The sequence below is a fragment of the Eretmochelys imbricata genome, chromosome 5, assembly GCF_965152235.1.
Source record: "Eretmochelys imbricata isolate rEreImb1 chromosome 5, rEreImb1.hap1, whole genome shotgun sequence".
Lineage (NCBI taxonomy): Eukaryota > Metazoa > Chordata > Testudines > Cheloniidae > Eretmochelys > Eretmochelys imbricata.
The window spans coordinates 50,728,573-50,756,231 of NC_135576.1; the positions used below are offsets into that span (position 1 = coordinate 50,728,573).

General features: G+C 39.2%; 1 protein-coding gene across 3 annotated transcripts in view; it reads right to left on the bottom strand.

Moving 5' to 3' along the window:
- The window catches only part of BDP1 (BDP1 general transcription factor IIIB subunit), a 71,664-nt gene that overhangs the window by 25,305 nt on the left and 18,700 nt on the right, over nucleotides 1-27,659 (bottom strand). For 2 of the 3 annotated variants that reach the window (XR_013346145.1, XM_077817092.1), the window contains exons 14-28: nucleotides 25,005-25,167; nucleotides 21,558-21,649; nucleotides 20,586-20,742; nucleotides 19,962-20,047; nucleotides 18,609-18,840; nucleotides 17,835-18,028; nucleotides 16,762-16,972; nucleotides 15,886-16,079; nucleotides 10,056-10,275; nucleotides 9,003-9,139; nucleotides 6,904-7,126; nucleotides 5,904-6,085; nucleotides 4,212-4,431; nucleotides 2,349-2,566; nucleotides 1,273-1,657 (exon numbers count right to left, since the gene is read on the bottom strand). Coding sequence is in view for 2 of the 3 variants with exons in the window: in XM_077817092.1 (XP_077673218.1) it covers nucleotides 1,273-1,657; nucleotides 2,349-2,566; nucleotides 4,212-4,431; nucleotides 5,904-6,085; nucleotides 6,904-7,126; nucleotides 9,003-9,139; nucleotides 10,056-10,275; nucleotides 15,886-16,079; nucleotides 16,762-16,972; nucleotides 17,835-18,028; nucleotides 18,609-18,840; nucleotides 19,962-20,047; nucleotides 20,586-20,742; nucleotides 21,558-21,649; nucleotides 25,005-25,167 (2,914 nt within the window). In the remaining variant the exon portion in view is untranslated. The remainder of the gene's footprint in view (nucleotides 1-1,272; nucleotides 1,658-2,348; nucleotides 2,567-4,211; nucleotides 4,432-5,903; nucleotides 6,086-6,903; nucleotides 7,127-9,002; nucleotides 9,140-10,055; nucleotides 10,276-15,885; nucleotides 16,080-16,761; nucleotides 16,973-17,834; nucleotides 18,029-18,608; nucleotides 18,841-19,961; nucleotides 20,048-20,585; nucleotides 20,743-21,557; nucleotides 21,650-25,004; nucleotides 25,168-27,659) is intronic. The other variant, XM_077817093.1, reaches the window with a different exon arrangement.

The window sequence follows — 27,659 nt, forward strand, 5'->3', positions numbered from 1 at the left end:
CAGAGCAACCTGTGTTCTTCTGTTTGGTCTCTCAAGAAACATATCTGACGATAACATTCTTGTCTCATGACATTATACATATTAATGTATGTATTGCACTAAAAAAAAAAAAAACCTGTTAAAAGAATGTTAAGGTTGCAAAGTGAAGCACCCAAAATTAGAAAATGTTAGAATTAAAGTTGCCTGTGCAGTCTGAACTCGGGCCCCTTAAGTAAGTTCACCATAATCATCTTTAATTACACGACCACATATTTTTTCTAGTCTTTAAAAAGAAAGAAAAACAATCAGAAAACAAATTCTATCATTTGGAACCATTGACACTCACATGGGTCATGAGCTGGGTTGGAACCTTTAGAGCCATATCATAGCTCTCTGCCACTTGAGCTAAGAGTAACTGGTAGCAATAGTAAGTGGTCATCCTCTGTGGACTAACCACCAGAGGGGGATCACACAGAGAGACACTTTGCCACAGGGCTTCACGTTTACTTACTGACAGTTGAAGAATGTTGAGACTCAGGAATCATTTTGGTTCCATTCTAGATTCTGGAGGGAAGCGTGTTCCTGTGATCATGGACCTTTCTGCCCCACTCCCTCACTGACCCCTTCTAGTTTGTCCCCTCCATTCTGTCCTTATCTCAGTCCTGTTTCTCCCCCTCCCCTGGCTCCTCATCCTAGTCTCTTTGCTCAGTTTTCAGTCTTGCTCCCTTGCTCCTTGTCCCAGGTTCCTTGCCCAGCCACTCCCAGACTTGACCCCAGCTCCTTCTCCCAGTCAGTCATGTTTCCACCACAGCTGCCAATCGTTTTGGACATTGTTATGGTCAGGTATGTTTCCTGAGAGAGCAGGCAGAAGAACACAGGTTTCTCTGATTCGGACACTCAAACATGAAATTGAAATGTTTGCATTCATTCTGTCTTAGGCCTCAAGCTTGCAATGTACTCTGCAAAGGTGGATTCCTGTGCTCACACAGAGCCCCACTGAATGAAACAGAGCCTCCCACACAACACTCATTGCAGGACTGGGCTTTAGGCTACATTCCCTGAGCAGCCTGTGCATCCTGTCCAGAACCAAGAACACATGCCACAAAATATTAACGCCACTCCACACGTCAACCAAACAAAACAGAAAACCTGCACACCCACAACATGTTTGTAAAATAAACTGCTATTGTTACTACAACGCAGGTGAAAGCAAGTGAGAGAAAAGCTGGTGGCAAAAGGAAAGACTACACTCCAATACACCAGACCTCTACAAAACAAGTCAACATGTCATACCTCTTCCATGGTTTCCTCAATCTGGACAGGAACAGGTTTTGGAGATCGAAGACCTACAGGAACAAACACTGGAGCCTTGTTTACTTCTTCTGGTGAAAAACATTCATCTTCATCATCCAGCTCAAATTCATCTGCATCATCTTCATCCTCCTCCTGAGAAGCCCGGAGGGTCACCAAGGTTACCTTTGAACTCCCATGTTCTTTCCCAGATCTCTTGCTGTGGGCAGTTTTCAAGCCTTTGCCTTTGGTGATATTTGGTTTAGTCTTTTGACGTGGTTTTCCCTTTTCACAGCGATCAACTTCACATTCAGAGGCAGAAGAAGTTCTTAGCTCAGATACACGTTTTGGCAGGCCTCCCTGTTCGGATGACCTTCTAGACTGCCTTCTAAATGCATATAAAAAAGAAATTAACTTTTTAGTAAAGTAGCAATATTAAACATAAAAAGGAATTAATATTACAGTCACAGTGAACTCACATGGTAATTGGGATTATGACCACTGTTGTGACGTGATAATTACAATCATACACTGGGAAAAATAAAAATCAGTACCTCCCTTGGTCAGCATTCCCCATTCCTTTGTGAATGTTCAAAGTACTGATATTGTATTGTGGATATAATTAGTTTCCTTGTCTTTTAACTTCAGGCGGAAATTCTGGAAAACTGTGCTGTGCAGCGAAATTTAAAGGACCTGGTCATTTATGGCAATAGTGAGGAGGGGATTGTTTCCTTTTTATTGTGGAGAATCAAGAGCGTGTGCGCGCGCATGTGTATTTTACAATCTGTGAACCCTTCAGCAGGCAGCATAATCAAGAAAAAGCCTAGTCTCCACACTGACTTTGCAGGAGAAAGACTCAACTACAGCGGGTGGCTGAAGAGGTCAAGAGTTTTAAGATGAGTATTCCAGCCATTAAAAAACATCTGGGGAATAAGTATGAGTGCGCATGCCCGCCCGCCCACCCACCTCCCTTCCCCTTCCCCTTCCCCACATCAGAGGAGTGGTCAGACAGAAAAAGTGAGACACTTAACTATGGGATCTTAGTTGGACTAGTATCATTAAACCCCTAGTTACTTCACCTTATCAGTTTGTCTGAGGTCTTCTCCTGAGCATAAAGAGGCTGGGAATCTTCCTCTTGTTCTATCTGACTTTCACTCTCCGACAATCTCTCTGGAGACTGGAATTTACAGGACTGCCTGCTCCTTTTAGGAGGCACTGCCTCAATACTGTTTGCAGACTCTTTTTTCCGTGAATCCTCTGAGGAGGATGCAACTTCCACTAAGTTACGAGATGTGTGCTAAACAGACATGAAGACAATGACGGCCAAAGTAAGTTTATATTTGACAGTGGACAATGCTATACTAATTGTATTAAGAGTTTTCTGTTATCTCTAAACACTGATTGGGATTCCCTTGGAAGCCTAGTTACTATCCGGAATACCCTGATAGTTAGAAAGTTTCTCCTAATATCTAACAGAAATCTCCCTTGCTGCAGATTAAGTCCATTACTTTTGGTCTTATGTTCAGTGGCATGGAGAACAAATGATCACAGTCCTCTTTATTACAGCACTTAACATATCTGAAGACTTATCAGGTTCCCCCTCAGTCTTCTTTTCTGAAGACTAAACATGCCTAGGTTTTTTCTTTGTTTGTTTTTTAAAAACCTTTCCTCATTCAGACATACTAGAAAGTTTGCCCAGAGCAGAGATATCCCTACAGTAAGTGATGGGAGCACTCCAAGCATTTTATTGTTGCTATTTCCTTCAGGAGCTTTACTGACATAGAACCCTTGAACTTTTCCTTCTGAGATGATGGCAGAAACCCATTAGCCATCAAAATTCACTGAGAAACCTTCACCATAAAACCAGAAAATTATTAGGGGGTGAAAGAATAATCTTCACTTTATCCAGTAAGTCACAATCTCAGCCAGTCATAGGTTGCTTCAGTTGAGTAAGAACATCTCACTTTTTAAAACACGTATCAGTAATTGTACTTCATCAGCTATGGGCCTTTGGCTGGAATAATTTGCAGGCCCAAATATTTAGTGAACCTGTCAGAAGGCAGGGCTTCTCCTCAGCTTGCTAAGGACTCATTGCCATGCCCACAGTCTCTTTTAACACAGTTTTATTGTCCAAATGTACAGAAACAGTCCTGCACTCAGCTCACCCTTTACAACTCAGGCTCTCACTGCCTCCCATCCCAGGGGACTCTAGCAATTCTGCTGCTCCTGCTTCCTAGCTCTCTCTTGACACTCCCTCTCCCCAATCTCTCGCTGACCCTTTATAAATCCAGATGCAGCCCTGCCCCAACTGGCACAGAGGCACCGGACCTATTTCAATTACAAGGGCAAGCCACGCTGTGACAGAACCATATACTGAAGAGGAAATAAAAGAAGTCTGAGTTATACATTGCAGACAACAGAAATAGAGTAAAGCATCCTATGTCAGCTCAGTGCTATCCCGGAAATTAAAATAAAAAAATAAAAGCCTGAATCATGTCTGAATCATGTAGTTCCATATCCACTAATATTTAATATATAAGCCACAAAAGACCTTGTGTGCATACATACGGATTTTAAGCAGTTGTGGTTATGCCTTTATTTGTATTGTTCGGTGTGTAAAGGACACTTATTTACATTTGCAGGTAATGAAATTACAGAATAGGGAAGCGAATGAAGTTACTGATGGCAAATCAAAATGTAATACAGTAAAATATAAAAGCTGAAACATTTTCTTTTAAAATACTTCTGAAGTATGTAGGCTTTGTGCTCATTATTTTTACATCAATTCACTGCTGGCAACGAGATGCAAAGAACCAATTTAACCCCTCACATCCAGAAAGTAGATTCCACAAAATCCATAGGTCATAAGAAGAAGAAAGCGGAAGAAAAGAATTCAGTCATTGACATAATAGGCTGACTTAGATCCGACGTTCAGTACTTACCAGTAATGAGGTTAGGTTTTCTGATTTTATATCACAGGATATCAGACCTTCTTCTGTATTTCTACCTTCAGCCTTGTCCTCAGTTGTGTTTTCTCCCTCTTCAAGGGCTTCTTTCTTTCTTGTTGCTCTAACTAGGTTTGGCTTTGGCCTCCGTAAATGGCTCCTCACTAGCTGTGCAGGTTTTATAGCACTTTGTTTACTTTCTTCTCCAGAACTGGACCTAGAAAAATATTATGATTGTACATATCAGCAGTCACAGACCATTAAAACAGCTTTTGCAAATCTACTGTACTGGCCTAACTATATGTAACATCTGCCCAATGTGAACCAGGAAAAAAAAAAAGGCGACTCCTATAAAGGTTCATTGCACACAGTATTTTAAGAAGTCCACTCAGGGGAAAAGGAAGATACGAAAAGGGAAATTGCCTGCACATCGTTTTCAGTGGTGGATGTTTCAGTTTTCTTTGAAGCAGTACTGGCTCTTGAGTGCAAGTGGAATATTTTGGGGGGTGGGGTGCAGGAGAGGACAAGCCACTGTGGGCTCAAGGTGCCCAAAGCTAACCCGAATGCAAGTCAAGATTTTTTTCCCCTCCAAACAAATGATGGGTGATGATGGGACATCTTTTCATCCACTATTTGTTTCTCCTGGGATAGAAGAGGGGAAGTCTTCTCCGATACTAGGGTGTTGGTAATCAAGAGTCTGAACTTCTTCCATAAAATTGATTTGATGGTCTGAAGATTGGAAAGTTTCTGCAATTGGACGAAAGAAAGAATCCAAGATCTGGCCAAATGAATACGGAGGTACATGTTACTGACTTAGAGAAAAATCTCATCTTGACATGATGCACTGTCTAATGACAAAGCAACACTGGCCAGTGGAGTAATATTTTATTGCAAACAAAAGCAGGATAACATTGCAGGAATTCAGAATGTAATCAAATCTGGTCATGAAAAAATCTGATGAACTGGATAAAATGAAGGGTTGGCATTCATCCCTAACTCTGATTTTGTTGCCTTCACTACAGCCAAGAGGCTGCCAAGAAGTAGTCCTTCAGTCTGGTTATATTAAGAACTATAGAGCTTACAAATGACTCTTCAAACACAAGGAATAAATCCGTAAACTAGTCAAGGAGGTTGGCAAAATTAAGATAACAGCAATGGTAGCAGATGTCAGGGCTTTGCGGGTCAACTTCCCACAAGAGAAGAAATAAGTGAATCTGGATATAGCATAAATACAGCTTGTTCATTTTAAGCAAATGGTTCATTGCATACACAGTCCTTGATCAGAGGTGGGAATAAATGGCATGCAGACAGTCCCAGCTTTCAAAGGCCTAAACGTAAACATCCTTGCCTGGATCCCACAGAATAACTATGCCTCAAAACTATGTTCGTGACAGTGAGGCAGAAAATAAACTCCCTTGCTGCTTGCCACAGCTCCACCAAAGGGACAGGGAAAAAACCAAAACCACAGCAAAACAATATCAGGACATTTTTTTCCCCCAAGATTAAAAATGTGCTCGCACAACAAGAAAACAAACTTTAAGATTATGTAATGGTGCCACCTGGTGACCCCTGCCATAACAAAAGTTATATATTACTGATATAGCTTTACAATACTTCCATTCACATTTAAAAATTGTATTAGCACAATACTGTTTTAAAGACCATTCATTTATGAAATGTGAACGTTACCTTTCAGAAGAATTCGGAAGCCTGCTCTCAACATCTGTAGACATACAACTCTTTCTTTGATCTTGCTGATTGTTGCAGCTCAAAGATTTCTCAAGGGAGCAAAGTTTTTCTGATTGAATGCTTCTTTTTGGTGAGGTGACCCCACAGGAATCTGAACCATCTTTTTGGGCCTCCACTTCAGCCTTTAATTTATTTTAGAACAGCAAAAATTATTAATATTAAATATGATATTTTAAAGAACAAAAAAGCATTCTGAGTTATCCATCAATTAATCTGAATCAGAACTTCTTTCTAAAGGCTTTAAGCATCTTACAGTAACTAGTCACTACTGCTATTCCTTCAATAAAGGCAAGGTAGTCTTTAGGACAGGGGTTCTCAAACTGAGGGTCATGACCCCTCAGGGGGTTGTGAGGTTATTACATGGGGGTTGTGAGCTGTCAGCCTCCACCCCCAAACCCCACTTTGCCTCCAGCATTTATAATTGTGTTAAATTTTTTTTTAAATGTGTTTTTGATGTATAAGGGGGGAGTCGCACTCAGAGGCTTGCTGTATGAAAGGGGTCACCAATACAAAAGTTTTGAGAACCACTAGTCTAGGAAGATAAAAAACATCCAGTAGTCTCCTTTTGGATCAGTTACTACAGGTCTCTGAATAAAAAACATGGCAATAAGGAATAGCCTGTAGTGCATTTAAAATGCCTGTGCATATTAAACATGGAGTGCAATGAAAATATCTGAAATTTCAAAATGTCTTTAGTTTTTTAGGTAAAGAAACAGAATAAATCTTACCATTTGCTTAACAAACATCTAGGCATTTGTACTGTGTTCCTGATTGGTTTATATTAAACTGTAAGTATCATGCATAAGGATACAAAAATATGATTTAATTCATGCCTAGTATGTGGGTTTATTAGCCTACTTAAGCTCTTTCTTCACAAAAGCTGCACGTAAAAGACGGGTATCAATAAACATAAACAAAAAGATCTCAGTAAAATTCTCACTTTTGGAGAGAGGTGTACATCAGAAACCCTGTGTGGTAAAGGGCTCTCCTCTGCTTTTCCTGTTTCCCCTTCAACTGGAGCAGTAACTTTTTCTGCCACTGGCTCTTCTTTCTTGCCATATGCCCTTCCCAGGTTTGGTCTAGCCCTCTGGAACCGACTTCTCATTAGCTGTGCTGGTTTGATAGCACATGGCTTATCTTCTTGGGAACTGGATTTTTCAGTGCTAATGATTTAAAAACAGAAAATGTCACATGGTTACAGTTAATGGAACCTGTTACCGCACTCATTGTTAACAGATTTTCTAAAATCAATACTTATACAAAAGAGTTACAAATTTTTTCATGCTGTGCCTTTTGGTTTAAGACGAGGAAAATGTGCTCCTTTAGTATTTACAGTTTCTAGTTTTCAGCATTTGGGGAGTAACTCTGAACATGTAACATAGCCAAAGCCCAGTGTCAAGATTTTTCTTACTATTATTTTTCTGCTTTTTGTCATAACATCACTGCTAGCTATTTTCATAATACTAGGAAGTAGCCCAAGCCAGAAAGAAGCAGCGTGAAGGGGCTCAACAAATTCTGGCTTTCTAGATACCTAATTTCCAGAATTTAAATATTTATATCCTAGTTATGCCTGTGTGACAATACTGCTACCTGAATATATCAGTTATACGTAAACCCTTTTTTGATTTTAAGGGTTATGGGTGAGAAGGCATCGTAACTTGGTCTTAAATTGGGACGCTAACAATACTTCATGTTAATTCATAATGTCTACTAACAGCATTAAGTTGCAATTGTAAATATAAACTAACAATAAAAAAGTGTGCCTTATGCGTCTTAATTTAAAAATAAGATGTAAAAAAATCCATTTATTGCTCCTGTAATGAGAGAGGTTGCAATATTGCCAATAAAAATGTAGAGTGTTTGAAATTGTGCAATGATTTAAAAAGCACCACAACAAACGAAGCACTCCAAAATTTGTTAGTCCAACCCCTTTGCTTGTAATTGGGCAGGATCTAAGAACCCCAAATACCTCAGGTTAATTAGTGCCACGTTATTTCATTTTTAACATATAGGTGCATCAGTAACAAGAAGGGAAAGTGACGGCATTTCATTATAGCTACTCTGGTTCCAGTGGTACTCAGATTAGCTTTTTAATCTTTCTAAATTTCTTATAAATAAAAGATAAGAGGTAACCAAGGAGTAAAAATGAAGGGCAGAAGCAAGATATTTGGAAGATGGTGGATCTCTAGAATCCCACCGTTACTACTTTACTTCTCTCCCCCAGTCAAGATACATGTGTCAAGCCAACAGATTTCCCTTGCCTGTGGGTGCTGGAAAAATGTGACTTCCTCTAGAATCCCTAAAAGGAACAACCACATGCATTGTTCCCTGGCTCCAAGGACAGAACGTGTTGCCTTGCAAGTGCTGGCCCTATGAATGAGGCAAAGGCTGAGAAGTTGTTTTAAAGAATTAGTGTTTAAAAAAGTTTGTAGAATTTCTTTTGGTTTGAAAAAAGATCTATTTAAAGAAAGTATTTTTGGAGGTATTATTTGTCTATAAGAGGCATAAAACTGTTGGAGATCTAGCTATTTTAGTTATTTATGTAATCAGGAACTTGAGTTTTTGTGTTGCTAGCAACACAAATAGCATCAGGGAAACCAGTAACAAAATACATATTTAGCACTTGCATTCACCTAGACTAGTAACATAAGAATATATTGGGTCAAAGGAAACAAATAAGGACTTTGCCATTAACGATACTGGAAATCTTATTTGAAAAAACATGCAAGTATTAATGTATTAGACATTTATATGCATTTGGAAAAAGCTACCCCCATGAAGACAAAACTTGGTAGGAAAGAACTTTGAATTCAAATATATTCAAGACAGCCTCACAGAGAAACAATATCAAGCACCAGGGCTCAACTAAAGAAAGCCACAGGGTGAAAATGTTAGATGCTAGCACTGAAATAAAAGACCAGAATGAATTGGAAAACAATGGGAAGAAAGGTACTGATACATCCACAGGGATCTCATTTGTACAATAGGTAAATGTTTGCATGAAAAGCGTTCAAACTTGTTTCCTAAAACTCAGCTCACCTGCTTTGTTCATCTGACACATTTTGGTAAATATCAGGCACTGGAGATTCTCCTTCTGGTGTCTGTTTCTCACAACCCAACAACTTATCTCCTGAAGCTTCAGAAGATACAGCTTCATTTTCACCCTTTGACTTGTGCTGAAAATATAACTATCATCAATAGTGGTCATGTACTGCAAACAAGTACTAAAATGCCCCACGTTTTAAACTAGGACTGCATTTTATAAAATCGCAGAAAATAAGGCCCTCTGAGGATCTGAAAATGAAAACCATCTGAGCATGTAATTCTATTAATGGGCAGGCAGAAAAAAAATCATAGGACAGAAATTTAAAATCTGAGTGCACACAGGTAGGCATCTAAAACCATATTTAGGCACCTTAGGAGATTTAGAAGCTCAACTATAGACACCCAAGTTTGAAAGTTTTCGGCACACTGTTTTGCACTTAGTGGCTTTCAGAGGATTTCATTGCAAGTTACACAACCTAAGAATCAGTAAACAAAATGCAGCTAAATATCCTCTACTTTACAGATGCTTAAACAGGGGTGGGAAGGTGCTAAGTGACTTGCCTAAGGTTACCCATGCTTATAGGAAAGTCAGCAGGCATAGTTTTACTTCTCTGGCAGTAGTGCTGTGCCACAAAGAGCTTAAAAAATAGAATGTAGCTTTGTATGTAAGAACTGATAGTTTCCTGCTGTTCCTTCCTTGCCTCTTATTTAATCAGGAAGGATGATGCAAAACCCATATTTTTAAGTAGTTGATATGAGCCCAGCCAGGAGTTACTTGATTGTGCCTAATCTTTCCCTGTATTGCAATCCAAACAAAACCATACCCTTCGTTTTCCATAATAAAGCTTTTATTTATTAAAAATAAATAGATTTTAAAGAGAGTTCACAGTTGTAATGTCTGCAATAACTTAACCAGATAAGGTTTTACCATAGTACACCGTCTAAGCTTCAATCTGTTTGCTACCTAACAGCTGCATTATACTCCTTTTTGAGAAGTTAAATATTAAAGAAAATGCCTTGAAGTTGTTTACTTCTAGTACAACTTACTATAGTGGAGGGGATGCCAGCAGATTCATCTTTTTGCAGAGCTGATTGCTCATCTTCAGTCTTTTTTTCAGTTTCATCCTTTTCTGTTGCTCGTGTTTCTTTCCTTCCAACTGCCCGTCCTATGTTTGGCTTGGGTCTCTGGAATCGGCTCCTCACTATCTGGGCTGGCTGGAGAGAGGCTGGTTTACTTTCTCCTTGAGAGATGTGGTTGCTGTGGAGCCTGAGAAAAAAAGCAACGTGATATCTGAAATCCTCTGTAATGCAAATACTAGTATTCATAGGTCAGTTACATCTATATCAATAAAGTCTTTCTGTTCTGTTTTTCTCTAACAGTGCAGATGTTAAATTTTAAACAAATACCATAGCACAGTGGTTTTCAGCCAGGGGTCCGGTGCCCCCTGGGAGGGTCGTGAACAGGTTTCAGGGGGGCCGCCAAGCAGGGCCAGCATTAGACTTGCTGGGGCCCAAGGCAGAAAGCCGAAGCTCCACTGCATGGGGCTGAATCCAATGGCCCTGAGCACCACCACCCAGGGCTGAAGCTGAAACCTGAGCAATGTAGCTTTGCAGGGACCACAGTGGCATGGGGCACCAGGCAATTACCTGGCTTGCTATCCCTTAACGCCAGCTCTGTTTTTTATATGCAGAAAACCAGTTGTTGTGGCACAGGTGGGCCGTGGAGTTTTTAATAGCATGTTGGGGGGGGGCCTCAGAAAGAAAAAGGTTGTGAACCTCTGCCACAGCAAATAGTAATTTGAACAAAAAAACTGCAGTTTCTCCTCACCTCAGCAAAAATTTTGCAGAAGAGCATTAGAGAAACCTCATTACCTCAGTGCATCCATTATAGAATTAAGTTGTCTTAGGCATTAGCTTTGTTTGCAGTGATTTTCAACAGGTCTCGCAGATACAAAAGCAAATTAGTGAGTTTCTGTTATAGCTTAAGGACACTTCAGAACTGGAGGGTGTTCATAAGTATGAAATATTCATAACTCTGAACAAAACATTGTGGTTGTTCTTTCAAAAGTTTTCAACTGAACATTAACTTAATACAGCTTGAAACTTTACGACACAGGAAGAAAAATGCTGCTTTTAACCATTTTAATTTAATGAACAGGAGTGGCTAACGGGAGTTTTGCGAGGGAGTTCTCCAGGGGGAGTGTGAGCAGGGGCTAGAGCTCAACATTCTTTAAAAAACTTAAAAGCCAAAAACACTCCCTTGATATAAACAAAAGGACAACAAAAGGAAACAGCTGCAGGAGTAAAAAGAGAATGCAGGCAGAAGTCCAGCAATAGAGTGGCAGCTACCCAGTTTATTGAACCCAATACAGCATGTAGGATTACCTGCCCTATGGGCAAGTGGCATATGTATGCATTTGGTGAAAGGCGCTCCTGGTCCTCAGAGACCATGAAGGGGTTTGGAGACCAGAGTGGCTGAACTGGAGGAGCTGAGGGAGACAGAGGTACATAGATGAGACTTTCCGGTAAAACGGTCCCACCCCCGGTCTGACAGCCTCTGTTCTGTTGAGGAGGATGAAATTCCCAGGGAAGGAGAGCATCTAACTGGAGCAGAGGGAAACAATCCCATAGTTGGGACCCTCCTTCCAGATGATGTTGTGGTATCCTCTCGCACTGAGGATACCCCTCCATGGGAGGGAACTCCAGCTATTAGAAAGAGACAGGTATTAGTAACGGGCGATTTGATCATTAGAAACATAGATAGCTGGGTTTGTGATGACCGGGAGAACCGCATTGTGAGTTGCCTGATTGGTGCGAATGTTGCGGATCTCTCGAGACATCTAGATAGACTTATGTGTAGTGCTAGGGAGGAGCCAGTGGTCATGGTACATGTAGGTACCAATGACATAGGGAAGGACAAGAGAGGTCCTGGAGGCCAAATTTAGACTGCTAGGTAAGAGACTGAAGTCCAGGACCTCCATGGTAGCATTCTCTGAGATGCTCCCAGTTCCACGTGCAGGGCCAGTTAGACAGGCAGAACTGTAGAATCTCAATGCGTGGACGAGACAATGGTGTAGGGAGGAGGGATTTAGATTTATTAGGAACTGGGGAAACTTTTGGGAAAGTGGGAGCCTGTACAGGAAAGATGGGCTCCACCTAAACCAAAATGGAACCAGATTGCTAACACTTAACATTAAAAAGGTCGTAGAGCGGTTTTTAAACTAAGGCCTGGGGGAAAGCCAACAGGTGCAGAGGAGCACGTGGTTCAGACACCCCCTGGAGGAGGATCTATTAATAGAAAAATCTCTATGTCCTAATGAGGACGAGAGGATGGAAAATGACGACGTACAGGCAGGGTCTGAACAGAAACAATCAGTCAAATAAAGAATCCCATTCAATCACATCATGTAATGGCAGACAGCTAAAAGGAGACAAGTTTTTAAAGTGTGTATATACCAATGCTAGAAGTCTAAATAATAAAACGGTTGAACTAGAGTGCATCATATTAAATGAGGATATTGATATAATAGGCATCACAGAAACTTGGTGGAATGAGAATAATCAATGGGATACAGTAATACCAGGGTACAAAAATATATCGGAAGGACAGAATAGGTTGTGCTTGGGGGGCGGGGAGGCAATTATATGTGAAAGAAAGCGTAGAATCAAATGAAGTAAAAATCATAAATGAATCAAATGGTACCACAGAACCTTTATGGATAGGAATTCCATGCTCCAGTAAGAAGAATATAGCGGTAGGGATATATTACCGACCACCTAACCACAATGGTGATAGTGACTGTGAAATGCTCAGGGAGATTAGAGAGGCAATTAAAAACTCAATTATAATAATGGGGAATTTCAATTATCGCCATATTGACTGGGTACATGTCACCTCAGGACAGGATGCAGAGATAAAGTTTCTTGACACCTTAAATGACTGCTTCTTGGAGCAGCTGGTCCCGGAACCCACCAGAGGAGAGGCAATTCTTGATTTAGTCCTAAGTGAAGCACAGAACTGGTCCAAGAGGTGAATATAGCTGGACCACTTGGTAATAGTGACCATAATATAATGAAATTTAACATCCCTGTGACAGGAAAAACACCACAGCGGCCCAACACTGTAGCATTTAATTTCAGAAAGGGGAACTACACAAAAACCAGGAGGTTAGTTAAACAGAAATTAAAGGGTACAGTGCTAAAAGTGAAATCTCTGCAAGCAGCGTGGAAACTTTTTAAAGACACCATAATAGAGGCTCAACTTAAATTTATACCACAAATTAAACAATATAGTAAGAGAACCAAAAAAGAGCCACCGTGGCTAACCAACAAAGTAAAAAGCAGAGATAGGCAAAAAGGCATCCTTTAAAAAGTGGAAGCTAAATCCTAGTGAGGAAAATGGAAAGGAGCATAAACACTGGCAAATGAAGTGTAAAAATACAATTAGGAAAGCCAAAAAAGAATTTGAGGAACAGTTAGCCAAAGACCCAAAAAGTAATAGTAAAAAAAAAAAAAAAGCAGTAAGCGGTAAGCCTGCTAAACAACCAGTGGGGCCACTGGACAATCGAGGTGCTAAAGGAGCACTCAAAGACGTTAAGGCCATTGCAGAGAAACTAAATGAATTCTTTGCATTGGTCTTCACAGCTGAGGATGTGAGGGAGATTCCCAAACCTGAGCCAGTCTTTTTAGGGGATAGATCTGAGGAACTGTCCCAAATTGGGGTATCATTAGAAGAGGTTTTGGAACAAACTGATAAATTAAACAGCAATAAGTCACCAGAACCAGATGGTATTCACCCAAGAGTTCTGAAGGAACCCAAATGTGAAACTGCAAAACTACTAACTGTAGTCTGTAACCTATCATTTAAAATCAACTTCTGTACCAGATGACTGGAGGATAGCTAATGTGATGCCAATTTTTAGAAAGGGCTACAGAGGTGATCCCGGCAATTACAGGCCGGTAAGCCTGACTTCAGTACCGGGCAAACTGGTTGAAACTATAATAAAGAAGAATATTGTCAGACATATAAATGAACATCATTTGTTGAGGAAGAGTCAACATAGTTTTAGCAAAGGGAAATCATGCCTCACCAATCTACTAGAATTCTTTGAGGGGGTCAACAAGTATGTGGACCAAGGGGATCCAGTGGATATACTGTACTTAGATTTTCAGAAAGCCTTTGATGAGGTCCCTCACCAAAGGCTCTTAAGCAAAGTAAGCTGCCACGGGATAAGAGGGAAGGTGCTCTCATGGATTGGTAACTGGTTAGAAGATAGGAAACAAAGGGTAGGAATAAATGGTCAGTTTTCAGAATGGAGAGAAGTAAATAGTGGTGTCCCCCAGGGGTCTGTTCTGGGACCAGTCCTATTCAACATATTCATAAATGATCTGGAAAAAGGGGTAAACAGTGAGGTGGCAAAATTTGCAGAGGATACAAAATTACTAAAGATAGTTAAGACCCAGGCAGACCGCGGAGAGCTACAAAAGGATCTCTCAAAACTGGGTGACTGGGCAACAAAATGGCAGATGAAGTTTAATGTTGATAAATGCAAAGTAACGCACATTGGAAACCATAATCCCAACTATACATATAAAATGATGGGGTCTAAATTAGCTGTTACCACTCAAGAAAGATCTTGTAGTCATTGTGGATAGTTCTCTGGAAACATCCACTCACTGTGCAGTCAAAAAAGCAAACAGAATGCTGGGAATAATTAAGAAAGGGATAGATAATAGGACAGAAAATATCATGTTGCCTCTATATAAATCTATCGTACGCCCACATCTTGAATACTGTGTGCAGATGTGGTCGCCCCATCTCAAAAAAGATATATTGGAATTGGAAAAGGTTCAGAAAAGTGCAACAAAAATGATTAAGGGTATGGAGGAGAAATTAATAAGACTGGGACTTTTCAGCTTGGAAAAGAGATGGCTAAGGAGAGATATGTTTGAGCTCTATAAAATCATGACTGGTGTAGAGACAGTAGATAAGAAAATGTTGTTTACTACTTCTCATAACACAAAAACGAGGGGGTCACCAAATGAAAGTAATAGGCAGCAAGTTTAAAAAAAATAAATAAAGAAGTATTTCTTCACACAATGCACAGTCAACCTGTGGAACTCCTTGCCAGAGGATATTGTGAAGGCCAAGACCATAACAGGATTTAAAAAAGAACTAGATAAATTCATGGAGGAGAGGTCCATCAATGGCTATGAGCCAGGATGGGCAGGAATGGTGTCCCTAGCCTCTGGTTGCCAGAAGGATGTGACAGGGGATGGATCATTTGAGAATTACCTGTTCTGTCCATTCCCTCTGGGGCACGTGGCACTGGCCACTGTCAGAAGACAGGATACTGGGCTAGATGGACCTTTGGTCTGACCAAGTAGGGCCATTCTTATGTTCTTATGGAACAAGCGAAGAAACCATTTCCTTACTTTGTCAAAAAAAATATTTTTTTTTAAAGTAGTTTACGTTTAGCACAGTACTGTACTTTGCTTTTTTTTGGTCTCTGCTGTCTGATCGCATATTTCCAGTTCGAAATGAGGTATGTGGTTGACAAGTCAGTTCATAACTCTGGTGTTCTTAACTCTGAGGTTCTACTGTACATCCAATTTTCATGAAAATGCTGAGGTAAGTCATTCCACTGAAGATATCACATTACCACCCTGAAATTAATATATACTCATTTTAAGTTTAGGGTAGAAATAATTCAATTAGTAAACAGATCAGCATTTACTATGCAAAAATAAAAAAGTTTGATATAAAGAGGTACTTCCAGCTAATTTTCTTAGCCAGTTGAAAACCTGGAGACTAATTTCATTTTCTAACTCCTCACTATTATTTTCAGGAAACAAAACAAAGGAACAGAGCCGTTACCTGGCAGCAACAGCTGAAGTCTTCTCCTGGTTATCTGCAGGTGGAGGAGACACATTTTGTTCACCACTCTCAGATCCTGAAAGCTTTTTAGGAGACTGAAGGTTTATTGGGGTTGCAAATATTTCCTGAGAGTCTGCAGGGTCGTCTTTTTCTAATGACTGCAAGGATGGCATGACTTCACATTTTGCTGCTTTCTAAAAGAAGTGTTAATAGTGTAAACATCTGAACTAAAACACTCAAATGTTTTATGCTGCACAATTGAAAAAAATATACTTATAATTTAAGCAGAAGGGACAGAGTTCATTAAGATTACTATTAAACATGGTCTAATTTTTCCAAGGCTGTCCAGTGTCCACAAATGAAGAGCCTCAATTTTTGCCCAATACTGAGACATACAGAAATTTAAATGTCTGTCAGCAAGAACTGGCATGGGGCCCAACACAACAGCTTAATATTAGTGTCCTGTACTTCAGGGGAATGACCCATGTCTGCTTTAAAACTGAACTGGAGATTTCTGTGGATTATTTCTTTGATATTTTATAATAGCACTTTTGTTTCTGAGCTGAGTGGACTTCTGAGCAGAGGGAATGGTGAGAATGAAGACAGACACCTGCTAATGATGGAAAATAACTGACTATTTGAACTATTACTCTGCCACGGTAGGCTTGTTCTTTACGGTACATTTTCATAGAGCACTAAATGGAATTTTTAATTTTTTTAAGCTTTGACAGGTTTCCTGGTTCAACAAGGATCAACTTCTATGTAAAAATTCTGCCAATGTTTTTCCTCAGTTGCACCTACAATAATGCACATAAATACAGCTTTTCAAAGACACCCCCAAAGTTTCAGCTCTAATTAAAAAAATCCAAAACTTACATCTAGGTCAGGAAGCATGCTGCATTTACTGTCACACTGTATCAAACTATTGTCTTTTTCACTGTTGTCCTCTGACACATCTTTATCCACTCCTGGCACTTCCCCTCCTCCAGCTTCCTTTCCTACATTTGATTTTGGCCTCTGAAATTGATTCCTCAATAGATGTGTTGTCTGAACAGCCACTTTTTCTTCTTGTTGAGAACTGGCGTCTCTGTTAGACCAAAGAAAATACGTAAAGAAGCAATACAGTGACAACCATATAGCCTAGCTCCCACACATGGTACAGAGCACAACGGTGCAACTGAAACTAACACATGACCCTCTATAAAACAGCTATTCCTCAATATAGTAGCTAAACATGTAATCCGCAGCTTCCAATTACTTAGGTTGCTGCCAAAGATTAACAGGAATATGAGAAGGAAGCAAGCACATCACAAAACTATAAAATAATGGGTGGGCAAGCAAAGAGATGTCTTGGTAAAAGCAGCAACTTTTGGACAAATGCAGCCCAGAGTCTTATTTTATGAGGAATGTGTCATTCACTACAAGTTTAACCGTCTCACAGCATCTAAAACCTCATATAAGATCTAAACCCAATTTTCAAAATGTGGCACCTCAATCTTAAAAGCAAGATCAAATTCCGTATTTTAAAAGTTCAAATGAGTACTTAAGAATTCGCAGGTAAGAACTGTTTTGAAGTCTACACCTGCAGGTTCTGGGCATCCTACAAAAATCTTTAAGTTTGAAAATTGGACTCACAATCCAAGATCCTTTTATATAGCATTTACACTTTAAAAAGGGCTATTCAAGGAATTCTTGTAGGGTTTAAAAAGAAATAAAATAAGAAGGGGAACTAGTTATTACCCATCTCGTCTGAAATCCTATTGCTTTCAGATTTACTTTAAAAAATCCAACATTAAAGTGGTCTGTTAGATATGCTCAGTTAAAAATCAGTTTAATTTTTACTTTGATGATGCTAACTAAACATAAGTGTGGAATTTGAAGATTAAGGTGTTCGCTGTGTGGAGACATCCAGTGCTTCTGCATTTTCCCTTTCCTTCACTTAAACTTACCCTGTACCAAAATCTGAAACCTCTTCCAAATCATCCACACATAACTCCTTTTCTTGTTCACAGCTATCAGATCCCAAGGGTTTCTCTTGGGAATGCTGTTTTACATGCATTGAGACCTCCGTCTCAGGTCCTGCAGTGGCCTCTTTTTCTGATATCTCAGAGCACAGCAGGATGTCTTCATTACCTGTTGCATCCTAAAAGGAACAACAATTTCACTCATTAAAAAGATTTGAAAAAGCTGTTTTCTGTAGGACGGAAAGTACTGAAAAATAATGTACGTTTTTCAAAAGCAGTTTAACATTTAATATACCCTCAAACAAGCCTCCCCTTACTCAGAGGCACATCAAGTATTATCACTAGGTATTTGTAAAATAAAGAAAACTATTTAAGATTCCAAATCCTTAATATTTGTTTAGAATTAAAATATTACAAATTATCTTTCATGTCTCTGAAAGATAGGCGTTTGGATTCTGTATTTCCCATTTTATAGCTATCATCACAGACAAGGTACGGAATGCAACTCGCAGCACTTTAGATTCTTGGGATGTAATCTACTGCTCCAGTAGAAACACAGAATCTCCAAGTGCTTGAATTCAGATCCTAACAAGTTTCAGGCCACTTTTAAAAGGCAAGATGGCTACAAGCTACACAGGAATTCTGTGGATTGCACTTTGACCATCACTGCTCTAAGACATCTACTTGGGCCCCATATAATAATACAATGTTCCCATGCAGCTGCAAAGTAGTCTTACAGTGCAGATGAAAGAAACTTACACCTGTGGTGAGGAGTGCACCACTTTTGTTTTCACAATGTATCAAACTCTTCACTGCTTCTCCAACTTCTGTTTTTTCATCTTGTACATCTTTTTTTATTGTTGATACTTCTTGCCTTCCAGCTGCCCTTCCTACATTTGGTTTTGGCCTCTGCATTCGACCCCTCATTAATGGTGCTGGTTTAAGTACACTCTGTTTGCCACCTTCTTGTAAACAGGATATTTCTTTGGACCTGGAAAGGCACACATTCAAAACAACAATGTCCCAGATTTCTGAAAGCTAAAGGGAGTCTTCAAATCTAATAGCGAATTGGTCTTCAGTTTGTTAACAACCACAGGCACACAGCCACTTTATTTTATTGCAAATTTAATGAAAGTTAGATTAAAGTGACATTTGAACCTACTAAAATTTAATATGAAATGTTCAATTGCAAACATTTTTACAGAATGCATGGATAAACTCAATCCTCTGCCCTGCCATTATGAGTTACATATTTTTAGCCAGCAATAAGCCTTCTTATATCCTTACTCCAAGCACATGATTACATTAGTATAATAAGACTGATGGATAGTTTTACAGAGAGCATAAAGTTTGAAAAAGCAACTGAAGTATATAATTATAATCACTATATACCCTACACAGATATTCACTTCTCCGACCAAAAGTTTGAATATTTCTTGTTGCTACAAATTTATTTATTTACCTTCCCATCTCTTCAAATCTCCATATCCCTTATTGAGTCTTAAGAATTTGTCTCATTTTTTCCACTACTTTACACCCTTCTTACAACATACACCACCATACATGAGACACATTACACACATCATGATTCTGGCTGAGGAAGAAAAGTGCAAGAAACTATAAAAACCCAACAGAATAACCTGTCCACGCTACAGGAAATTTCTTCCCAGCCCTAGACAGTTTGCAGTTAGCTTGTGCTTGAAACATGAGGAGTTATCCGAGATAATATGTTACTTTAACTGTGAATTTTCTTACCCTTGTAAATGTCAAATCCTGTTATGTTCTGTCATATAAAAATATAAGAAATTCATTATTGTAGCTTGCTTTACACTTAGCAATTCAATTTATTTTCTCTGAAGGGACTAGCTTTTCCTTTAACTGTTTGGCATTTATCTTACCTGCACCTTGTAAATAGTCCAAGAAAATTCATCTGAATAGCAGTGACACAATCTGCTCCACTTATTAAAATGCAAGTTGGAAAAGACTGCCAAAAATATAACTTAAGAGAAAAAGCTTTTATATTCACCATTCTATGCAACACCATCAGAAAGGAGAAGGCAGGGAAAGAGCTGAAAATAGAAGGATACGTCTCCCTGCTCTGTACATACTTACTGAGGTTCAGTCTCTGAGACCCTCCCATCTTTTTTTGTAGTTTCCCCTCTGGTACCGTCAGGTGTGTTACCTGGGTCAGTACTCTGCTGAAGAGTAGAAAATTAAAATGAAGAAATTTAAATTTTCATAGCTATATAAAAGATATAATAAACAGTCTTGTTACAACTGATAACAGCTGAGCCTAAAATATACCAGGTTTGTAGGTTAAGGTGTGGATATGTCCTACACAGCAGAGGACCTTAGAGATGTCTTTATATCAGTCACAGAAGACATCTTGAGACCACTGCACTGTGAAATCTAATGGGAATTATGTCCAACAGGCCAACACCTACCCTTTTAGATGGTATGCTCTTTGGGGCAGGGACCATCACTTACTGTAAGTTTGTACAGTGCCTAGCACAATCAAGATCGCAACCTAATTGTGGCCTCTAGGCTCTACCACAATATAAGTGATAAATATAGAACAAAAATCCATTACACTGATTGTTGACTGAGACTTCTGGTTACACTCAGCAACAAAAGGACAAAAACAACAACATGATTAGGTATAGAGGCTTATTTTTCTAGCCACTTGACAAAATACAAAGGTTTATCACTTCCAGTTAATTTTGTTCTACTAAATACCTTTTCAATTGCTCCCTCGGGCTGTTGAGGAGTTTTCTCCTTTCCTTCACCTTGTAGAGGTGCTTCTCTCTTCCCAGATGCTCCTACCACATTAGGTTTAAATCGCTGCCGACGGCCTCTCATTGCTGCTTTTTCAGTAACAGCTTTTTCAGTTTCCCTACACAAGAAAAAAAATATGGCATTCAGAATCGGCATTTGCACCATTCGAGCCTATTAATGTCATCTAAGAAATAAGAAAGATGATTTTCAATGGCCTGCACAATTTTCTTTATTAAAAAAAGGACCTTAAATACAGTGTTGCCTTTGGGGTATTATTGTTTTTTTTACATCTGTTTGTACATTTCTTTGATGTGCAGAAGCTGCTTTGATCTGAAACACTACAGAAAATCCTATGATCCACTCGTTGAAATATGTATAGTCAGTCTTTTGGCAACTTCCACTAGCATTAAGTCTTCCAAATTCTGTAACAGAGTTATGTGGCTTACTCTCTATAGTTCCTGCTCCAATCTTCAGAAGCTAGGCATCAAGCTGTGGAATGTGAGGAAGAATCAAAGTCCTAAGTATATACCTTTATGAAAGTCTATTTTATCCCTGTGTAGTTTCAACTACTCCTCCCTGGACATCTCATCACTTAATTTTCCCTGCCTCTAGTAAGGTTCAAATCATCATTAATAAAACTTCTGAATTAAAAAGAATGGTTTGGTATTGTGTGAAGTTTGGCTCTCTTCAGCCTCCCAGGAGAGGAGTGCAACACTTTCATGGTATTGCCATTCCATATTGTCCGGGGAAATCTAGAAGCCAAGTTCATGATTCACACTTGCCTCCTCAGTTCACACTTCCACCATAGTTCATCAGACCACCCTATGGAAGGACTACAACAGATCACTGTATGCAATAAACTAGAAGATACTGCAGTAAACAGTTAAGAGTTAAAACAAAGATGATATGATAAACTGATCTCTGCACACTCACTGGGATTTAGTCTCTAAGGCTTTGATCTCTCTTCCTATGGTTTCATCTCTGGTGATTTCAGCTGTGTTACCTTCACCAGCTTCCATGGTATACTGAATTAAAATAAAAAAAAAATAATTTTTTTATATAGAGGACAGAGCTGAGAGCGAGCGAGCATTTGAGTCAAATTTGATTTGCAAAGTCAGCGGTCAGATGGGGTATAATGCAGCTACATTCCCACTGTATACCCCAAAAGTATCCTGCTTCAGTAACAGAAACCAAAGCACCAACTAAACAGGTCAGATCCTGGCCAGCATGGACTTTCAAGTGATCTCAGAGATCTTAACCATGATCAAGAAGCTTTGATCATTGCCCCAACCCTAAAAGTCCCTCAACTAAATGTTGAAGGACTCATCTGCTTAATGTTCTATTCTCCAGGCCCTAGCCTCCAAACATAAATGGACATAATCTGCCTCCAGGAGACACATCAACTCACTATCTGCCAGCTGCCTTAACACCACAGGTTATGACCTTGTGAGTTACCCTTTGCATAGCAAATGTGGCACACTACCTATGTTAGAGCGGATCTTGCTGGCATGGAACCACTCCAATCCAATCCAGACCTCTGATGTTGTAAGAGTCATTTCATAATGGCAAAAGGGTACATATACCCTAACCAACCCTGCCCTACCCCAAATATTATTCCTAAGCTCCCACAGCCTGATAGGTTTTAAAAGCCATCACACCACCTGGAGATACAGAGAGTCAGATCAAAATGGAGTAGACCTTTTGGACTGGGTTTCATTCTATGGTCTTCACCTCATCCATAATCCAAGCAGAGTACTTTTCGTTCTCCCAGATGGAAGCAAGACTACTCCTCTGACCTCACCTGGACCACCAGCAGAGGCCATCATCTACTTCAAGCTACATGCAGCAAAATGAAAAACTTCCCACATAGTCAACCTTGTCTGATTTTTACCAAAGTTGGAGTAACCATACCTATTGTGAGCATCAATATTAACCCTTGCTGAAAAGATTAGAAAGCAAACGGGCCCAGCTTCATACAATTCACAAAGCTTGTATCCCATACAACATCTCTACTGAAGCAGCTTACATGCAGTTCACAAAAAAAAAAAAAAAAATTTACAAAGCTGCCACCAAGTCAATTCCAAAAGGTTGTTATAAGTAAGGCCCTACTTGAATTGCAGGATGATCTTCAAACAACTGCAGCTGAGCTGCATGGAAAATCATAGAAGAAAAATAATAATGGACCTTTATTAATAGCGGTAATCTGGAAAAAGCAAGGGTAGACCTATTTGTTTAAAAAAATTGCTGGAACAACATAAACACAAGTATTATGTTATGCCTTCTAATTCTTTTTTTTTTTTTGATAACCAGACATTTTGCTGCAACTATATTATGTTCATTTTTAAAAAAAAAAAAAAGGAACTGGTGCAATATAAAATTCAGAAGACAGTCTTAACACAACTGCTATAGAAATCAGTCACTTTAGCCTTTTACGGTCATTGAATGTTAGTACTGCACTAACTGCATACTTAAAATGTATGCAAAATTATGGACTGTGCAAAGTAAGCGAATCAAAATAAAACTTGTGGTGGAGGCCTAATATTGCGGGATCTGTAATTTCAGCAATATTGCGAATGAAGTAGGGCCTAAGTTAAGACCTATATTCCCTGCCTAGATGAGGAGTGTGCAGAACTCCTCAAGCAATGTGAAGACAGTGGCAATCCAGACATCACCATGCATCTTTTAGACAGCTTGAACACTTCTAGAAGAGCAAGATGGAAGCAATCTACCATGGAACTAAACATATCAAGAGACAACAGCAAAGCCTGGGCACTAATCAGAAAACCTGGTGCTGCTCAGAAGCCTCCAGCACAATGCCATTGTTCAGTCTCTCCAAATAGTATCATTACCCCCCTGATAAATTCCACAAAAGTGGATGAAGGACAAAAAATTTTGAAGGAGAGATAAAGAACAAATGGTGCAATACAAAGAATGTATACCCGATACTGAAAAGACTTGCAGCCTTTCACCACAGATGAAATAGAATTGGCAATCAAAACACTGAAAACACGTAAAGCCTGAGGGCTTGATAACCTCTCCCCCAAATTCCTGAAGAACAAGGGAAAACTAGCATACATCTTAGCATGTATGATCTTGATGTGAATGGATATATCAGTTGTGGCAAAATGCTTGAAATCGTGCAGGCAATCTACAAAATGGTGTCATCTGTAATGAAAATGCCAGAAGGGAAAACTAGCAGACAATGGCTACCCATGTTTCTAACCAGAGTCATCAACAATAATTAAATACCCAAGATCTAGAAGAGAGCAAAAGTAATAGCCCTGCCAAAACCTGAGAAAGCACACTAGGTTGCAAAAATTACTACTGCCCCATCACTTTGCTAAGTTGCATGTACAAATTACTTGAAAAGCCTTCCCAATCACTGCATTTTATCTTTGCACTAATCTGTCTGGCAGTAAAGAACCGGGATTTCAGTCACACAGAAGTCCCGAATGCTAACATGAAAGATATGGCTCACTACTGTAAAAGATGGAGACTTAAACGTATTACCAAAAAGACAGCATCCAGTTGCTTCCCTCTATACCACACAAAGGCCAACAAACAGCTCAATATCTTCCTGAATGGACACACACTGGCTTTGGGTCATTGTCCAGCCTATCTGGGTGTCACACTGGACCACCCCTTGATTTCCAAGAAATGCCTTACTAAGATGTTGCTGAAAATAAAAACAGCCAACAACCATATCAGCAAATTAGCTGGTTCTAATGTATAAACACAAAAGCTGGGCTTGCCTTGTGCTATTTTGTAGCAGAGTATTACTCTCCAGTGCGGCTAAGCTCTTTTCATACAGGACTAACAGACACTCAGCTACATGAAACCATGCATATAATAAGTACCATTAACTAACTAACCTGGCCTGGCTGCCTGTTTTGCCCAATATCAACCCTCCTGACATCAGGTGACAAGTCACCTTGCAGAATCTGCTCCTTAAGGTGCAAGACATGTCACATCTACCCCTATTTAAAGATGTGTTTACTCTACCGAGCCATCATCTCAGTTCAAGTCACCGCTTTGGGACAATTCCCCTAAGGAACCTCAATTTCACCTTCAGGTGCCAAGAACAAGCTTCAAATGTAGCCAATGCCTATCTTGTGAGAGATCCACTAAGTCCATCCCCTGGTTTTGACATTCCATGCCCTCTTTGGATAAAGCTCAACTGCTTCAGATGTGAAGTAATCAAGTCATGCGTGTTGGTTTTAGTGATTAGCAGCATATCTGATCATCTATGTATAAGCAGTTGCTATATAAAAGTGGTCAGATGTGTCACAGAACAGGTCACCAAGGTTTAGCAGATCAACTTTTACATGTGGGTATAACACAAGATTGTTAGCATTTGCAATTAACATTGCTGCTCCCCACCATTTTTTCAGCCCCTTCTGTAGGCTCTGGAGGAGAAATCTTGACCTCAGATTTTTCTTGGACTGCTGCTTCTGTCTTTCCAGATGCCCTTGCTAAATTGGGTTTAGGTCTCTGCAGGCGTCCTCTCACTGATGGCTTTCCAGCAGCAGCTTTTTCAGTTTCCCTTAAGATACAAAAACAATAGCTTATAATATTCACAGCAAAGAAATCCAGGTCTTCAGATGATCACATATATCCTCCAAAAACAAGTTACCTACATATACAATAAAATAGTAACTGACAGAAATCATTACTGTGTTCTATGCCATTTGTGGGTATGCTTTATTTCTTGAAAGTACAGAATCTTTTGTAAGTGTGTAAGGACACTTCATAAATTTACTGGTTTTCAGCACTGTATGGGGCCACACCCTCAAAGAGAATATTAGAGAAGTAACAGTTGCAGGGTGGATAAAAAAAACAGATTTTTTTTGAAAAATATAAAATTCTTTTTATGGTTATTTGAATTATAATAAGTTTTCTTTTTAAAAATAAACCTGTTTAAAATGAAATCTGAATTTAACACAAAATATGTTAAAGCCTAAATTGATAATCTCTTAAAATATTTAAGTAAAAAATATGCTGAATCCATGAACCTCTATTAAAAACTTGGAATTAAAAGCTGTTTTCCTATATAAAGAAGGAATCAGGTGGAAAACATCTAACTTTTGAGGTCAAGCTTTATAAATATACCACAATAGCTCAGCCTAAGTAATTCAGGAGACTCTCTCATTTTCAAGAGAGATTTAGACAAGACTAGATCCAGTTACTTTCACTTAGGCATATTTGAAAATTTGAAAATTAAACTTCAATAATCAGTTTGACTGACTACAGTTAATTCCTCTGTTCCTTTAATAAATAATTTAGCTGTAAATTTGAAACAGGTTTTGGATACATAAACTTATCTTATCAAAACTTTTAAGGTTGCTTTGTTTAATAAAAAAAATAAGTTTTGTACACTGTGGTGAGTTTGATTAAATTCTATTTACAATCCCAATGCAGCTTGACACAAAACATGAACAAAAAATTAATTATCTAGTAAATAAGCAATATATCATTCATCGTTTTCTAACATACCAAAAATGTATCATAAGAATCTGAAAATATTAAGCTATAAAATTGCATAAATAAATGTATGTAGTATTGTAAATGTATGTAGTTATTGTGTACTCCTAGGTAGCAAAAAGATGCACCAAATCTAGCGTATAAGATCTATTTAGTTGTAAATCAACATGTTTTAACACTTATATCAACCAATAAGAATGCACCTTTCTTTAGAAAAATAACTGAAGTACAAATGGCAAAGTCGGTTAAAAATGATGAAGTGAGCTGTAGCTCACGAAAGCTCATGCTCAAATAAATTGGTTAGTCTCTAAGGTGCCACAAGTACTCCTTTTCTTTTTGCGAATACAGACTAACACGGCTGTTACTCTGAAACCTTAAAAATTATTGAAATCAAGGGCTTTCCACTTGGTGATTTAAATCACTGATTTAAATCAATCCACCCTGACAAACTGTAACATCTTCTCCTGATATCAGGTATAGGGATATGTCCTTCCCAAAGGTCTCACACTGAAGTAAATGGGAAAAAAGACTCATTGGATTTCAATAGCAGCTTGATCGGGGCTCAAATGGATTTCTCTCTAGTTCCTCTCAAGACTGGAGACAAGTTACTCTTCTTCTCAGTGCCTGAATTGGGAAAATACAGTGTTTAAATGCCCTTCTCCACCCTAATTATCCTCTTTGTCTCTTGCTCCAAGGCTGTAAGTCAGCCCCTCTTCCTCTAACAGCTCTCTTCAGACAAGTCGGATGCCCATCTCTTGCTCCCTCCTGAGCTACAATGGTATTTTCCTTCAGGTCATATGGGTGAACACATCCATCCTGTGGAAGCTGATTACATCTAAAAGTGGGTAAACAAATCTGATAGGCCTTACTAAAGGGTCTAAAAATGCTCTCGTTTTGCAGTTTGATACAAATAGTACAACATGAAATATTAACTATATTTTAAAATCCAAGTATCACTCAATTTTTTAATAGTATATACGATAAAGCAAGGTGTGGCCTAAGGATCAAAAGATACCTCGCAATAACCTCCAAAGAAACGCATTTCAAGAAACACAGAAAGCAGCCACAGGGAGAAGAGGGAAATAGGGAGCATTCAGTACATTTTCTTCCCCTCCTTTGAAAAGCTCTTAACATCTGCCTACTGTGCCTTCTCTGTATATTTAATTCTTTATTTCATGTTGTTTTCCTTTGCTTTCTCTATATTTTCCTCCATGTTCTCTTTCCTGCATTCATTCTCCATTCTCCTCCCTCCCCTAGAAAGAAACCCACCTCTCTCCGTTCCACTCAGGAATCAGAATCTTATATGCCACCCTGGCCTATGGATTTTTCTTGGCTAGGGCTGTTGAAGGCAGATAATGGAGAAACACAACCACAGATCCTCTTTGGCACATGCTACCTCAGACTCCTGGAGCAGAAGCTCATCAGATTACATGTATGCAGGGGCAGGCCAAGTAAGGCTAAAACAGCCACTAACATGGGACTGAGCTGCCTTTAAAAAGGCGGAAGTCCTAGGTTGGAGACAGCAGAAGGAAGTTAATATGCTGTAGTATGGCA